Source organism: Hemiscyllium ocellatum, chromosome 2 (genome assembly GCF_020745735.1).
Source record: "Hemiscyllium ocellatum isolate sHemOce1 chromosome 2, sHemOce1.pat.X.cur, whole genome shotgun sequence".
In the NCBI taxonomy this organism is placed as follows: domain Eukaryota; kingdom Metazoa; phylum Chordata; class Chondrichthyes; order Orectolobiformes; family Hemiscylliidae; genus Hemiscyllium; species Hemiscyllium ocellatum.
Window position 1 is genome coordinate 68,186,082 of NC_083402.1, and position 17,894 is coordinate 68,203,975.

Below are 17,894 nucleotides of genomic sequence, written 5' to 3' on the forward strand. Positions count from 1 at the left end.
CCTTCAGGATCTCAAGCTTTTCCCTTCCTATGTCATTGGTTCCAGTGTGGATAATGACCTCTTGTTGGCCCCTCTCCCCCTTGAGAACATTCTGCACTCTCTCTGAGACATCCTACAGCCTGCCACCAGGGAAACAACACACCATTCTGATTTTTCACTGCTGACAACAGAAATGTCTGTCTGTACCTCGGACTAGAGAGTCCCCTAACACAATTGATCTCTTGGAACCCCACATACCCCTCATTGCATTAGACCCAGTCTCAATACCAGAAACTTGGCTGTTCGTGCTATGTTCCCTGAGAATCCATCACCCCTACATTTTCCAAAGCAGCATACTTGCTTGAAACGGGTATAGCCACAGAAGGCTCCTGCACTAGCTGCCTACGTCTCTTACCTTTCCTGGAGTTAACCCATCTATGCGGCTGTGTCTGAGACTTTCCCCCCTTCCTATAACTGCTATCCATCACATACTGTTGCTGTTACAAATTCCTCATTGCTTCTAACTGTCTCTCTAACTGATCCATTTTATCTGATAAGATTTGCAACCAACAGCATTTATTGCAGATATAATCTGCAGTAACCCTTAAACTCTTTTTAAACTCCCACATCTGACAAGAACTGCATATCACTCTACTATAGGCCATTTTTGCGCCTTCACGATCTACAGACCCAGAAAGTGACACTGCCTTGTTCCTCTACCAAACATTGCCCCAGGCTAAATTAATAGTTATGGCTTCTATTTAAAGTTTAATCAAGAGATATATCTCAAAAAGCATATAATCAAGAAAGAACCCACTCTACTCACTACTGCAGACTTTCTGCAGGTCCCACTTAAAAACAATACACTTACCTGCTTCTGTGCTGTGAACTTCACCCAAACAGTTCCTCCAAGATCAGTTGTGAATTTCACTGTTTGTTAATTTTCCCAGACGCACTCCGATATCCAGCGATACATGAATTCAAACAGCAAAGGTATTAACTAGGCAGGTTCACTGCTGTGTCAGTTTCTTTCTCTCTCTGTCCTGCACTGACCATGTACTGCCTTTGTTTGTTCTTCTCCTTTTTATAACTGCTGTTGTTTTGACTTTTTTTTCCCCAAAGTTGCAAAACAATGTAATTGCATATAAAACAGCAATTGCTGCTCCTGGAATTCAAGGAAATCATCTCCAATACCTAAAATACTTCAATAAGGGAGCAGCTATTGCTGCCAGAAATTTTTTCTGTCCTCCATGTTGGATTACCCAGAATCCTATGGTTTAAGGTAAAAGGGAGAAAGTTTAAAGGAGACGTGAGAGGCACTTTTTTTTACACAGAGAGTGGTAAGGGCCTGGAATGCACTGCCAGAAGAGGTGGTGGAGGCAGATACAATAGCAATGTTTAAGAGGCATCTTGATAGATCCATGAATAGGTAGCAATAGAGGGATACAGACCATGTAGAGGCAAAAGGCTTTTAGTTTAGAAAGGCATCACATGTCAGCACAGACTTGGTGGGCTGAAAGGCATGTTCCTGTGCTGTATTGTTCTTTGTTTTTGTCTAGAAGGACAAGGACAATAGAGGCTGGTGAGTACCAGCATGTGCAAATTCCTCTCCGAGTTACATACTGGCCTGACAGATAATGCTGGTTATTCTTCATCACTGATGAAAATGTGTTGCTGGTTAAAGCACAGCAGGTCAGGCAGCATCCAAGGAATAGGATGCTGCCTGACCTGCTGTGCTTTAACCAGCAACACATTTTCAGCTGTGATCTCCAGCATCTGCAGACCTCATTTTTTACCCGAAGATTCTTCATCACTGAGCCAAGGCCCTGCGTGTACCTGCACTACATGTACATCAGCATTTCAGTAATCTATTACAAGAGCACCTTTTCTTCCTTTTATATCCAAAAGTCTTTTGATGCACAACTGAACAACTCTTTTTCCCCTTCAACAAGTCACCCATGGTATTTTTTTCATCTATTAACCAGCAAATCACTCATGTTTGCACTTGAATAATTTGTGTGTAAAACCCATTAAGGGAAAAAAAACCCATCAAAGGTGAGGGCTAGGTAGAGAAAGAGGGAGGGGGCAAAATCAAAATGGAGTTGGAAGGGGAGATAAGCACTATACCCCCCGCGCTGTGGTGCCCACCTCTCTCTAAAGGCATTGAAAGCTTTGATGGATACGGTGTGCTTCTTCTCCAGGCAACCTGGGCATGAATGTAGCTGCATGAGAGGGACAGACAATCGCCATAATTGGCCCCGCCTCAGCCCGATGCCTGGATCTGTTTCTCGCCAGCCTGGCTAGGCCCAGGAGCAGACCCATACGGAGCCTCTCCAATCTGCCCATAATTAGAAACCTCAATTATTATTACTCCAATTATTTCAAGGGATATGAATCTGTTAAGAAAACGGAGACAAAGCAAAGGTTTTGTTCTTAATTTGAAGAATGAATATGTTTTGAGGAGATACTTAGCACAAAATTTTACCAATGGGCTTCTGAAAAGCAACCATCAAGATGAGTAAGAAAGAGAATGCTTGAAAATGGAGGCACCCTTTCTCCGATGTTTCTTTTTAAATAACCACATATCTTTTGCAGTGTGACTCTGGTTGGGAATGGAGTGGTGAAACATGAGTGAGGGAAACCCTTCTGTATGATAGCCTGGAGCACCCAGACAGGTGGGGGAAGTCCCTGTGCTCCCACCTGTGGGGACTGGGAGGCCAACTGGAAAATCCTATTTGCTGTATTTAATTGGCCTTAAGAAGCTGTCAACAACTTCAATTGTCTATCTTACAAGTACAGAAAAGTAGTGCTGTCACACCTCCATTCCTGCCTCATTCCCAAGGACTCAAAGGTGGGATGGAACCAGGGAACAATCACATTGTCAACAGCGCTATTTTTATCTCTCATTCAGCTCTGATCCCAGTCCCATCAAGGCTTAAATACCAAACCCCTAATTCTTTAAGGTAAAGGGCTTATGGCTTGATTATTTCTTGTCTCTTAAAACAAATTAAATTTACTGTCAAAAGTGTGGTATGACACTCAAAAACATGAGAAAATATATAATTTGGCAAACAATTATCAGAGCACATTGATTGAAATAATTATAAAATTTCAGATATGAGATTATAACTTATTTCAAAGCTAAAATAATTCAGTTGTAATCTAGTTTCCTGCAATTACTCTCTTAATGTATAAAAATAGTGTTAAAGATGATTAAACACCTTGTGTTCCAAAACAATACAGTAATTAATAAACACTTTCTAATTATGGATTCCAAGAAATATTCAACAGAAGAAATGTGTTCAGCATTTTGGTACATTGGCAAAACTAATATCATAAATAGCTTTGGATCACATTAATCCAATTATAAATGTTTAAAAGTAGACTGATGTGTGTGTTGCATGTAATTAATTTAAGTGAAAATGTTGCTGTTCTGAATCAAGTCATTGAGGGCTTTTGTGAAACAAAGAAGGTGTCACTAAGTCTGCTTTTATATTTTGAGTCCGAGTCCCACCTACCCAGAGATGTATCATAACATGGTTCGACACATTAATGAAAAATAATTTCAAAACATTATCACTCTCTTTAGCTGCAAGAAGTTTAAAATATTTCCTTTTTAATAGGAATTTCACTTATCACTGAGTAACATTGGATACAAGTTTCCCTTAATCAAATCCATTTCAAACTTTTACAGGACTAGTATCAGGCCACATAGACATAGGAATACTTCATATGTCTACATAAAGGGGTTCTCAAATGGATGTATTAGAAATTACTGCTTCTGGATTCGATTTGGCCAACTGCTGGGTTAAGTCACTATGTTCTGGCAGAAAGGAAAATTTAATTCAATAAACTTCTATTAAGAATTCAAACAACTAATACAAATAAAATTATTTTGTAATGGACGTATGATCAGAGCTACGCAATTCAATAAATTTTATATTTCTTTGTTCTATTCCCTGATTTCCACTGGCAATTTCTTATGTCAAACATTAAGCCTTGAATTCCACCTGGTCATTTAATAAAATCATTTAACTGGGAAGAAGCAACAAACTTTTGACATAGAATTCGAATGTGTAGATTCATGATCCTGAGGTTCATAGCAGTGAATTTAATCATGAATTTTATCAATCATCAAAAGAAATGTTAGTCTTGGAAAAATAAGTTAATTTAATTATATATTAATTACAAACATCAGTTTGAACTCCTAAATGAAGGGAGTTCGGGTATTGCTAACCCAATTTTCAGAGTTCAGATTGGCAACTCATTTCCAGTGTGTAGAGGGAAAACGTGAAAAGTAATTAATGGTTTTAGAATTACATAATGGGAATCTTCGGAATCTTGAGTTAGGATAGATATAGTGAAGTAGTTGTACATGGATAAATGGGCTGAGTTCAGAATGCATGGTTTAAAGTAAGAAATCTTCTTTTTTCCTTATACAGTGGTTCGTCAGCTTTTTAAAGCACATTGCAAAAGTATTATTAATCCAAATTTATTCTATGCATGCACATATCCTTCTAAAAATATTCTATGATATAACAAACAATGGTTTGGATATCCCTGGGATTCCAGTTAAACACACTGTTTCAAGAAATGGGCACTGGGCTCCGATGGAAAACCTGCAGAGGTTTGGGGATAGTCTGAGATCGATCTTCTTCCATCCTATGTCTTTTGGTCATGATACTTAGGCTTTTAACAAATGCCTAAGCTTTGGTATAACATTTGTAAAGTTGTTTTTATTGTTACTTTCTTTCATCTTTAACTGCAGCTAATATAATGTAAAATGCATACATTTCTCTCTGCTGCCAATGTTCTTTTCTCCATGTTGAGGAAGCATGCTTCTCATTTCGCAGACAAATGAGTGGTTTTGACGTGTTAAAAGTAAGAAATTCATTTATCATGAAGGTTGTTTGCTCTGGTGAATTTTACTGCATGTTCTTTTTTGAAGATAACATTGAAAGATGAAATGAAACTGACCAACTAAAATGAATGTTGCACCCAGGTTACGAAGTGTAAAAATGGAACAAAGAAAATTAAATGATCAGGCAAATACTTTGGTGGACCTTGCTAAGGTTAGTTGGATCTGATGGGAATTTGCTGAAGTTGCTTAAAATGTTGCACTTTTGATTTTTTTTAATTGTTAGACTACTGCTCTGATACTGTTCTGCTAATTTTCCTAACCATCTCAAAGAGTTATCTCTGTCATTCTAACATTTTGATTATTTACTTTATGCAGATATCACAAAGTACATTTATTTATTTCAGATAAACAAGTAAATGGATAAAATTTGTAATAATTTGTACTTTGTTATGATTTATCCCATTCCCCTCATACTTCACCTGTGTCAATCATATTGCTCGTTCTTTTTTCTCCAATTGTGGGAACTGATCTTTCACACAAATAGGTACAGTTCAGTATGGATACTTGAGTAAAGAAAATGCTGTCAAAAAATGCTCAATTACAAAAATACCTGTTTCCGTTGAGGAATATTGGTGTAACATTAATTTGTTGGGCTTTGCTGGAGCAGGTCAAGCTAATTAACATGCTCTAGGCATTGGGGAATTCCACAAGATATTTGTTTTGTCCTTAATAATGGATGACTCATAAAAACATGTGCTATTTATCTTAAAAAAGAATTCAAACAGCTCTCTGCTTAAAACCTTTTAGGTAATATGGTCAGGTCCTACCGAGAAATTCAACGATCTAAAGATACATGTTTTACATCTTAATCAGAGGTCAAACAGAAACCAAGAAGAACTGGGTCTGGGTATTGGGTACATATTTTGACACATGAAAAACACAGAAGTAGACACAAATTAGCTAATTCTAACTGATGGGAAAATAGGTTGGGGTATATTTTAGAATTTTCACCAAATGGGAGCACACATCAGGCAGGAATTTGGATTTCTGCGAATTCCAAATTTGTAAAATTTGTGGGTTTGAATTTCACCATGGAACATTGAGTTCAATAAAAATCTGGAATTAAAACTATAGCCTAATTCTGACCATTTAACAACAGTTGATTCAACCCAATGATGACTGAATAATTCTGAGCCTGAAGAGAGTATTGACACCAAAAAAGAGGTTTGAGGAGTGTCTCATTTTGAAATTGATTTGCTTACCATCATTCAGTTTTCTCCTTTCTGATTAGGGTGAAGAATTGAAAAGTGAGCAAGAAAAACAATACTGAATTATGTGTCTTGTCAAGTGATCCATGGTATCCTTAATAGTACAGAGTTGTTTGGTTATTAGGAAGCCAAACTAAAATCCAATGAAATTTTACGGGTAATCTTGCAATCCCACAGCAGAAAGCTATAGTCCTATAAGATGGTAGTTAAAAGCTAGAATGTTCTAGCTTTAAGCCTGGTGAAAAGTAGAAATATGGGATTTTGGAAATTTATATTTTTCTTTATTAATCAAGGCATTGGATGTAAGAGCAGAGATGTAATGCTGGAGCTACCTAAAACACTAGAAGGATAAGTGGATGGTGGAGATCTAAAGTTAAAACAGCAAGTGCTGGAAAAACTCAGCAGATCTGGCAGCATCTGTTGCGACAGAAACAGAATTGATGATTCAATGATTCTTCACATTGACTCTCCAGCACTTTCTGCACTTATGCCAGAGTACTGTGTACATATGACAGGTTGAATCTAATTACACTAACAAGTGTACAGAGAAGATATACAGTGCTGTTGCCAGCTATGGAAGATTTTAGTTATGAGGATTCGATCGGCTAGGATTATTTTCTTTGGAATAAGGAGGTTGAGAAATATTTAATTGATGTGTGTAAAATCACGATGAGTCTATAGAGAGTGGGAATGAAGGTGATATTCCATTAGCAGAAAGGTGAGCAAGCGCAAATTTAAAATAATTAGTATAAAGCTTAGAGGATAGCTGAGATCTTTTTCACCCAGTGAGTGATGATGGTCTGGAACTCAGTGCCTAAAAGGGGAGTAGAGGCAGCAATCCGTATCACACAGAAAACAAATGTGACCTACAGGGTTAAGGAGCCAAACTAAGTGTAGGCTCGATAGCTTTTTCACTTCTGGCAAAGATACAGTAAAGGTTGTTAAAACTTATCAAAATGTTAAGCACAAGTGTATGAATTTGATTTTAGTAACGTTTACCTATGTTACAAAATGATCAGAGTTTAACAGTCCCATGTTACAGGAGCATTTGAAACTCAGAGTCACTGTATAAGAATCACTCAGAGATTACCCTTTGAAAACAAAATGCTTCTGAGTGTCACAAGGCTTTGGAACACTGTTCCTGAAAAGGGAAGCAGAGTCCTTGAATATTTTTAAGGTGGAGGTGGATAGATTCTTATTAAGCAAGAGGGTGAAAAGTTATCTGGGGTATGCAAAAATATGGATTTGAGGTTATAATCGGTTCAGCCATTATTTTATTGAATGGCAGAATAGCCTTGAGGGGCTGAATGGTATCATCCTGCTCCTAATTACAATACCTTTATATCCTTGAGTAGTGGGTTGGGAGGTGGGACATTGTAAAATCAGCAGGGATGGCAGGTGCACTGTTCTTAATATTTACGCAATCCAGCAGTGGTGGGAGAGGTGCTGGTGAGTCCATGCCCCCTTGGGCCAATTGAGGCCCAACGTTGCTCATTAATAGCAAATTAATGATTACTCCCTCCCATTGCTGGTACTTTACTAGTAGTAAGGAATGGGCCACACCTCGTGGTAAGGCTGACAGGTGTACACTGGAGGCCAGGCTCTCAGGTCAATAAGGCAAAGGGTTACATTCTGCATGAGCAACTTGTACCCACTTTGTTTATTTTAAAAAATATTCTTTATTCATAATTTATTTGTAAGTATACATACATAGTCACTAAAGCAGTTCAGTTCTGGACTGTAGCATATGAAGAAACAAGCAAACACTGTTGATTCTATTCATCAACCAAACTGAAGGCATTTCTGATTTGTACCTGACTTTATTTACATATATTTGAAGCAGGGTGGGGGCGGAATCCAATAACTGAAGGGACCCATGTAACTTTGGCAGAAAGACCTTAGAGGGTGGTCTTTCCCCACAGTGCCTTAGATGCAGTGGCCCCAAGCTTTAGAGCATCTCTCACACATAATCCCCCACCTTGGAATGCGCTAGTCTGCTACATTCAGTCAGGATCAACTCCTTGTTCTAGAAGACCAACAAGCTTTGGGTAGACTAAAGAACACCTTTCACTGACTTAATGGTCTCCAGGCACCATTGATGTTTGTCTCGGTGTGTATCCTGGGGAACAGACCATATAGCACAGAATCCTGTATCATGGAGCTACACTCGATGAACCTAGACTAAAACCACTGCATCTTTCTCCAGACTTCCTTTGCAAAGGCACATTCCAGAAGGAGATATATGACAGTCTGTAACCCCTCCCCCACTCTCTGCAGCCACTTCAAGGGCAATGTGTAGTGGCACACAGAGTCCAGCCATGCATGAAGGCTCTCACAGCTAATGCACTTCTCACCATGAGCCAAGTGATGCCTTGGTGATTGCTGGAAAGTTCTGTGAAGGTGCCTTCTGCCAAATGCCTTTGACGGTTCGGCTCAGGGAACAACTTGATAGGATCTACCTTCTCCTTTTCCTGCAGTCTTGAGAACACTATGTGCTGCTCACTGCCTGGTGGACTTGTGGTCAAAGTGTTTTTCTTTGCAAGTTTCTCCATGATGTGGAACAATCCAACAACTTGGAGCATTCTGCAACAACAAGGCCAGTCCCACCCTTCACAATACTGGAGACAGATGGAATCTCAGTACATATAAGTAAGGAAGATATGTTGGGTAGGCTAGAAGTTATTAAGGTGGACAAATCCCCAGGACCAGATTGGATCTATCCCAAGTTGCTGAGAGAGGCGAGAGAGGAAATAGCTGGGGCCCTGACAGATATCAATGTAGAATTCTTAAACATGGGTGAAGTGCTGGAGGACTGGAGGTTGCTCATGTTGTCCCCCTGTACAAGAAGGGTAGTAGGGATATTCCGGGTAACCACAGACCAGTGAGCCTGATATCAGTGGTGGGAAAGTTGCTGGAGAAAGTGCTCAGGGATAAAATCTATTTATATTTGGATAAGATTGGGCTTATCAGTGATAGGCAACATGGTTTTGTGCGGGGGAGATTGTGCCTTACCAACTTAATAGAGTTCTTTAAGGAAGTGACCAAGTTGATTGATGAAGGAAGGGCTGTAGATGTCATATACATTGACTTTAGTAAGGCGCTTGATAAGGTTCCCCATGGTAAACTAATAGAAAAAGTGAAGTCACATGGTGTGCAGGGTGTTCTAGCTAGGTGGATAAAGAACTGGTTGAGCAACAGGAGACAGAGAGTAGTAGTTGAAGGGAGTTTCTCGAAATGGAGAAAAGTGACCAGTGATGTTCCACAGGGGTCAGTGCTAGGGTCACTGTTGTTTGTAATAAACATAAATGATCTGGAAGAGGGCACTGTTGGTATGATCAGCAAGTTTACAGATGACACGAAGATTAGTGGAGTAGCAGAAGGCATAGGGGACTGTCAAAGAATAGGAGAATATAGATAGACTGGAGAGTTGGGCGGAGAAGTGGCAGATGGAGTTCAATCCAGGCAAATGTGAGGTGATGCATTTTGGGAAGTCTAATTCTGGAGCGAATTATACTGTAAACAGAAGAGCCTTAGGAAAAGTTGATGAGCAGAGAGATCTGGGAGTTCAGGTCCATTGTACCCTGAAAGGTTGCTGCACAGGTGGATAGAGTGGTGAAGAAGGTATATAGTATGTTTGTCTTCATCGGACAGGGTATTGAGTATAAGAGCTGGCAAATCATGTTAAAATTGTACACGACATTGGTTCGGCCGCATTTAGAATACTGTGTACAGTTCTGGTGGCCACATTACCAAAAGGATGTGGACGCTTTGGAGAGGGTGCAGAGAAGGTTTACGAGGCTGTTGCCTGGTATGGAAGGTGTTAGGTATGAAGTGAGGTTAAGTAGGTTAGGTTTGTTTTCATCAGAAAAAAAGGAGATTATGGGGGACCTGATTGGGGTTTACAAAATCATGAAGGGTGATAGAGATAAGCATTTTTCCCAGGGTGAAGGATTCAATAACGAGAGGTCACGCTTTCAAGGTGAGAGTTGAAAAGTTTAAGGGGGATACATGCGGCAAGTACTTCACACAGAGGTTGGAATGGGTTGCCAGCAGAGGTGGTAGAGGCAGGCACGGTAGATTCATTTAAGATGCGTCTGGACAGATGCATGAGTAGGTGGGGAGCAGAGGGATATAGATGCTTAGTAATTGACCAACAGGTTTAGACAGTAGATTTGGATTGGCTTAGGCTTGGAAGGCCGAAGGGCCTGTTCCTGGGCTGTAAATTTTCTTTGTTCTTTGTATGTAGTGACTCTTAGGGTTTGCGTACCGAGGGTCTAGGCACAGTGTAATGCAGCAACACACAAAGGTGACCATCAGGATGAGGGCGACATTGGGGACATTCCTTCCCCCACGTATCCAGAGCTTTGTACATGGAGTTCTGTGGACACGGTCCACCTTAGACCTCTAAATGAAATGGAAGACAGTTCCGGTGACTACAATGGCGTAGGTTCTAGGAATGGGCCAGCCCTGCACCACGTACAACAGAGAGAGTACCTCACACCTGATGGCATGGTTTTTACATGCAGTGGAGAAGGACAGGTGATCCCAAAAGCCCAGTATCTGCCTCACCTTAGCGATAAGGTCCTCCCAAGTTTTTGCATATACCCCAGCCCCTCCAAACCTAATTCCCAGCACCTTCAGGTCATCTGTCCTGACAGTGAAGGGGATAAAATATCAGCTGGCCCACCTCCCAAAACCCAAGGAAATAGCAGAGAAACTAAACAAGAGCTTAGTGTTTGTCTTCATTGTGGAAAATGCTAAGTGTCTCCCAGAAATAATGGCAATTCTAGGGTCTAATTCTAAATGAGGAGCAGCAAGATATTAATCATAGTTTTTGAAAGTGCCAGCGTAATTCATGGGTGGGGGCTCAGTGGTTAGTACTGCTGCCTCACAGCGCCAGGGACCTGGGTTCAATTCCCACCTCAGACAATTGTCTGTGTGGAGTTTGCACATTCTACCCATGTCTGCATGAGTTTCCTACGGGTGCTTTGGTTTCCTTTCACGGTCTAAGAAAATGTGCAGGTTCGGTGATATGGCTGTGCCAAATTGCCCATAGTGTTCGGTGAAAGAGTAAATGTAGGGGAATGGGTCTGGGTGGGTTGCTCTTTGGAGGGTCAGTATGGACTTGTTGGGCTGAAGGGCCTGTTTCCACACTGTAAGAAATCTAATCTAATCTAGTTAATCAGATTCAATGTGAGTAAATCCCCTTAAACTGATGATCTATAGACTTCTGAAAGAGTTGGTTGTAGTGATAGTAGATACATTGGTGATCATCATTCAAAATTCTACAAACTCTGAAATGGTCTTTGAAGATTGGAAGTTGGCAATATTACTCCACCATTTAAGAAAGATGTAGAAAAAGAAATATATGTTGCTTTCAGCTGAGTATAAACATATATGCTGCTTCCCTGCACTGGGGAGACCAAATGCAGATTGTGTGACATTCATTCAATTCACAATGTAACCCCAGAGTTTTCATTTTCCAAGAACCTGTCATTTCAATTCCCCATCCCACTCTGACCAGTCTGTCCTCTACCTCCCACATTGTTACAGTAAATTTCACTGTAAGCATCTTAATTTTTAATTTGGAACTTGACAGCCTTCTGAACTCAACATTTAAGTTCAACAATCTCGAATCATAAACTATCCCTCACTTGGTGAATGACAGTTGTTCCTGATGATTCTGCTATTCCTGCTTTATCATTCTATATTTATTGAACTATATTTTGTTCTTTTGCCTGATCCATTAGCATCTCCTTTTACCTTGCAACATCATCCCTTTTGCCACTTAATATCTTCTGCCTTACTACAGACATTTCCTTTCGTTTTTTTTTCCCCCTTCCAACTTATCCCTGCTGGTACTTGTTTAAAGTTTGTAACATCACTAACCTTTTCAAGTTCTGTTACAAAGCAATTGACCGGAAATGTTAATTCTATTTCTCTTTTCACAGATGCTGCCTGATCTGCTGAGTATTTTCAATATCTTCTGATCTTATTTCAGATTTCCAGTTTCCTTTTGAATATGCTTTTATTATTTTGAAAGTGATATTTATCAGGAGGTGATTTGGTCAGGAATGGCAGCAGATTAAGAGTAACCAGAAGCCTTATATTGCAACTGGTACCTGACATTGATGTGCTGATCTCCCAGCCTGTCCAAGAAACTGTAACCATCATATTTACATCAGGACCGCATGCAGATAAAGAATGGAAGTTAAAATAACCTTAGCATCGAATTTAGTCCAATAATTACTCAAGGCAAGACTGAAGTGTTTATAGCCACTGTCAGTCAGAAGTGTTTGATTGATAATCTACCTCGGCCTCCACCTTGAGATGTCCGCCATCAGAGATGTCCCTCTTCAGCTGATTTAATTCATTCCATGTAGTAACAAGAAATAACTGAGCACACCAACACCATAAAGCCTACAGGTCCTGCCAGCATCCCAGCTATAACGGTGAACACGGCTCCAGAGATAGCTACACCCCTAACCAAGCCATCCCAGTACAGCTGCAGCACTGACATCTACCTGACTGGATATGTTCTGTCCATGAAATGCAAGATGAATCCAATTCAGTTAAATATCACCCTACCAGTCAGTTCTCAATCAGTAGCAAAGTCATGGAAATTGTCATCAACAATGGTATCAAGTGGAATTTACTCAGCAATAACCTGCTCACTGATGCTCAGTTTGCATTCCACCAAATCATCTTGTCTCTCATGTCCAGACAACGTTATCACCTTGGTCCCAATATGTATGAAATAGCTGAATTTCATGTAGGAAATGAGAGTGCCCAATCTTGGTACCAAGACAACACCTGACCACGGTCAGCCATCAAGGAACTCGAACCAAACCTGAAATCAATGGGAATCTGGGGAATTCATTTCATTGACTCAAATATTACCAAGCACAAAAGATATTCATGATTTCTGGAAGCTAATCTCCTCAATGGTAGCTCATTGTTGCAACAATTCCTGAGGGCAGTGTTCTGAACCGATCCATCTTCAGCTGCTTCATTTATTTTATCAGTGATCTTCCCTTGATCATAAGGTCCCTTCCAATCTAGCTACCATCCAAAATGGAAATATATCTCTGTTCCTTCACAGAGTCACAATCCTGAAACTGCCTTTCAATGCCAGAACACTATTGCCACCTGGATCACAGTTGTTCAAGTATGTCATTCTCAACAGAATAAGAGGTGCATTAAATCCTGGAACTATGAATGAAGAAAACATTTTTAAAAATGCAATTTATTCACATAAAACTGCAATAGAGTTAGAATTGGTTGTGAAGAGTTATGTTCAAAAGTTCCCACAACATCAATTTCCATTTCTCTCGGAAGCACGGCTTGGTTGCATCATGTTGTTGGCTAGGACTTTTTGCATAGCTGCAGCACATATCCAGCACCACCCCAATGGATTGTCAAGACTCCACTAATTTGAATGATGGTGGACAGGAGGAGTTCTGCCATCCGTCAGACTTTTCTTTATTCCAGGATATGAGCATCGTTGTTTAGGCCAATATGTATTGCCCATCCTTAATTGTACTTGAGAAGGGGTTGGTGGATCACCTTCTTCAACTGCTGCAGTCTATTTGATGTAGGTACACTTCAAAGATATTACAGAGTGAGTTCCAGATTTTGTCCCAACAACAGTGAAGGAGCCCTGCCATATTTCCAAGTCAAGACGGTGAATAGCTTTTAGAGGACGTTGCAGGTGGTGGTGTTCTCATCTATCTACTGGCCTTGTTTTTCTAGGTGATAGTATTTGTGGGTTTGGGAAGTGCTGTCTAAAGAGACTTGATGAATTTCTGTAGTGCATCTTGAGGATGGTACACACTGCCTTTTCTGTGTATCAGTAATGGAGGGAATGAATTTGTGTAGCTGTGCTGCTAATCAAGGATGCTACTTTGTCCTGTTTCTTGAGTGTTGTCGGAGCTGCACTCATCCAGGCAAGTGAACTTTATTCCAACATATTCCTTGTAAACGATGGACAGACTTAGAAAATCTGAAGGTGAGTTCCTCACCACAGGATTCGAAACCTCTGACTTGACCTTGTAGCCACTATATTTATATAATTAATCCAGCTCAGTTTCTGGTCCATGGTAACCCCCAGGATGTTTATAATGGGAGGTTTAGCAATGGTGATGCAATTGAATGTCAAGTGACAGTGGTTAGATTCTCTATTTTTGAAGATGGTCATTGTCTGGCACTTGCGGCCTGTGAATATTACTTAGGCGAAAGTGAGGACTGCAGATGCTGGAGATTCCTGATGAAGGGCTTTTGCCACACACATCGATTTTCCTGCTCCTCACATGCTGCCTGACCTGCTGTGCTTATCCAGCACCACACTCTTGACTGTGAATATTACTTGTCAGCGCAAGCATGAATATTGGCCACATCTTGTTGCATTTGACATTAAACTCTTCAGTATATGAAGAGCCACAAATGGTGCTGAACATTGTACAATCATCAGTAACATCCCCAATTCTGACCTTATGATGGGGGAAAGTTTATTGATGAAGCAGTTGAAGATAGTTGGGCCAAGGACACTATCCTGAGGAACACCTGCAGAGATATCATGGAGCTGAGGTGACTGACCTCCACCAACCACACCCATCTCCCTTTGTGCCAGGAATGACCCCAACCAGCAGAGAGTTTGCCCCTGAGTGACTGCTATTTTGATGGGGTTATTTGATGCCACAGTCAATCAAATACAGCCTTGATGTCAAGGGCAGTCACTTCTATTAGAATGAGATGGGGAGATTGAAAAACAATAAAGTGCTACAAAAAATAATATTTTACTTTAAAGTGAAGGGCTGAGCAACCAATTGCAGATTACTATGTAATTGCTTTTTGAAACAAAGCTTTTTGTGCAGTTGTACCTTATGATAACAGGTCAATTATAAGCTCCAGGCAGTCCATCAGAAATCAATACATGTGACAGAAAGGCAGCAAAGGCAAATGTCCCAACATCCATGTAGTTACAGTAGAACTGCAGCCTGAAGTAGGTCCATCTGAGAATTTTAGTATAAGTAGCCAAATGAAACAATCATCCCAAAAGTTTATATCAGAATTAAAGGTTAGACATTTCACATGTATCTGAACTTCAGGTAAAGCAAAAGAAAGCATCCGAACATGCATAAAATCTGTAGAAACAACCCTGGGTAAATGGAGTTGAGATGCAAATCAGCTATGAGCTAACTGAATGACAGAACAGGCTCAAGGGATTGAATGACCTATCTTGCCAAAGAGAATCGAGATGGTGACAATCTGCATGTGTTTCCAGTTAGAGTGTAGTTTTGGTGGAGTTCACATGATTGATGTTTTCTGCTACAGTTTGTATAAATGTAGTATGAAACAAATTGAAAGCATATTTTGCTTGAACTATCTGCTTTCTGGCAATGGGCAAGGGGATATTGTTGAACAAAGAGTTCATGCTTTGATGTGATTCCTAAAGAATGGTATCTCAAATCATTACTTTGACTTTTTTCCCACTGGCTTCTTTTGGTTGCCTCTTCCAGCTCCATTGGCTGCCTTCAGCCTCAAGTATTTTGGCACTTTCCTTCTATTTTTATTCATAGAATGCCTACAGTGTGGAAGCAGACCATTCAGCCCATTAAGTTCACACCAACCCTCCAAAGAGCATCCTATCCAGACCACCCACTCCATCCTACTATTTCCCATTGACAATCCATCTAACCTGCACATCTTTGGACTGTGGGAGGAAACAAGAGCACCCAATGGAAACCCACGCAGACACAGGGAGAATGTGCAAACTCCACACTGATAGTTGCCCAAGGCTGGAATCAAACCTGGGTCCCTGGTGCTGGGAGGCAGCAGTGCTAAACACTGAGCCATTGTGCCACCCCAACATCTCTCTGGCTTTAACGAAGAGATCACTTTGAATAATGGTTGGGCAGAAGTGCACCACCACTGGTTTTAAGACACAAGGCAAACTGTTTGTACCCGAAAACAATTTATATATTTGTTTTTAATCAAATTCTAACATTTTATACCACTGATGCTAGTGTGATGAGAACTACTGTTATGCTTCTGGGAGGCACAGAGAAGTCGTTAGTCAAAGCGCAGGATACAGCCAACCTTTACGCTTGACACCATAATTTGCCTTAATTTATAAGTACTGTGGCAGCTATCAGGAAAACAAGAGCTGATATACACATTGCTGCATTGGGAATTGGTTGAACATTGCAGGAATTTTTTTCTACTCACCTAAGGAAACAAAGGAAGTCCTATTAAAATTTCACTTTCATTTCAGCAATGGTAAAGTTGATGAACAACTTGGTCAAATTAAAGATTTTTGAAGAGGCTCGCTGAATGTATATATACGTTAATTGGAGAACCACTGGAGATGTCCCCAGAATTGCTTTGGAACAGAATGACAGTGCATTTATAATAGTTGTTAGAAGTCGACTTCTTACTTAGATTGATCAAAGAAGGGCATGCTGAAGAGAATTGGGATTAAAAGATTTTGGAAGATATTAACATTACAATTTCATTTTGTTTGGAAGTTGATGATAAGATGAGTTGTCCATTCATAATTCTTACTTATTTGTGCCCAATCAATAAAATCTGTCAATTCATTTTATTATATTCTTCATTCCTTTGGACCATTGTATTGGACAAATAACAAATATGACTTACTTGAAGTTAGATCTGATATCTTTGAATTATATTTGTTAAGTATTGCTTGAAGATTTATCAAATCATTATACTTAACACTTTCCTTCCAAACTGGGATATTGCCTTTAAAAGAAAAACTATGTCAGTGGTTGTAATTAATATGTGAAAGGTCAATGCCAAGAATTGGAATTAAGAACTTGTGAGAATTTTCTTAGTGCTGAATTTACAATATGGATACCTGACTGTAAATATTGACAGGTGAAGAAACCTTACCAAGGTATTTTTTGTCAGCGTAATATTTATTAATTACATTGTGACCAATTCTGTTGACCTTTTGAAAAGTAATTTGTACTATGATTTACTGTTAAATGGACATAGTTTATATTTTGTACACCATTCACTACATTTTTGAAATAGCAGATCATTTAGAATAGAGCTGACTTAATGATGCCTGTTAATTTGGAAAAAAAATTTGTCTTGAGAAAATGCAAAACATATGTTAAAGCCTCTAACTCCGTTCTCTCCCTTCATTTTAGACACAAAACATTATGTACGACATGATCTCAGACCTAAACGAAAGGAGCGAAGACCTTGAGAAAAGGATTGTAACATTGGAAAATAAGTTAGAGACATTAATAGGGAGTATCCAAACTCTGCCTGGTCTGATTAGCCAGTCAATCAGCCAACAGCAGAGGGAGTTCTTTGAAACTCAGATGCAACAGTATGTCCACCAAACTGCCTGCAGTGCTGAGCGGTCACGCTCATCGACCAGAAGGAGAAGGTCCTCTTCGACAGCCCCACCAACTTCATCGGAAAGTAGCTAGAAGTGAACATTTTAACCACAAGAAGGAACTTTTTTTTTGCCATCATATGGTTGATATTTTAGCTTTTATTGTAAAGCCCTAACGATACTAAACAGTGTCATCTGGGTTCTGATATCAGAATCCAGGGAACCTGACAAAAATATTTTAGGCCAAAAGGAGTGAATTCTCTCCTTCAGTTGCACAGTGAATGCACCGATCCTGCTATCTAGATTGTTTCTTCTGTACAATTTACTTGACTTTTTACTCACGCACTTCAACTGACTTTACTAATATATAATATAATAAAAAGAACTTTCTGGATATTTCTGGTCGGTCAGTTTAAGC

The 17,894-nt window shown here is 39.8% G+C and overlaps 1 protein-coding gene across 1 annotated transcript in view; it reads left to right on the forward strand.

The window, feature by feature from the left end:
• Window positions 1–17,640, forward strand: part of LOC132827770 (small conductance calcium-activated potassium channel protein 2) — a 145,773-nt gene extending 128,133 nt beyond the window's left edge. The window contains exons 9-10 of the mRNA XM_060844476.1: window positions 4,982–5,051; window positions 17,283–17,640. Coding sequence (XP_060700459.1) covers window positions 4,982–5,051; window positions 17,283–17,570 — 358 coding nt within the window. The 3' untranslated portion in view covers window positions 17,571–17,640. The remainder of the gene's footprint in view (window positions 1–4,981; window positions 5,052–17,282) is intronic.
• The last annotated feature ends 254 nt before the right edge of the window (window positions 17,641–17,894 follow it).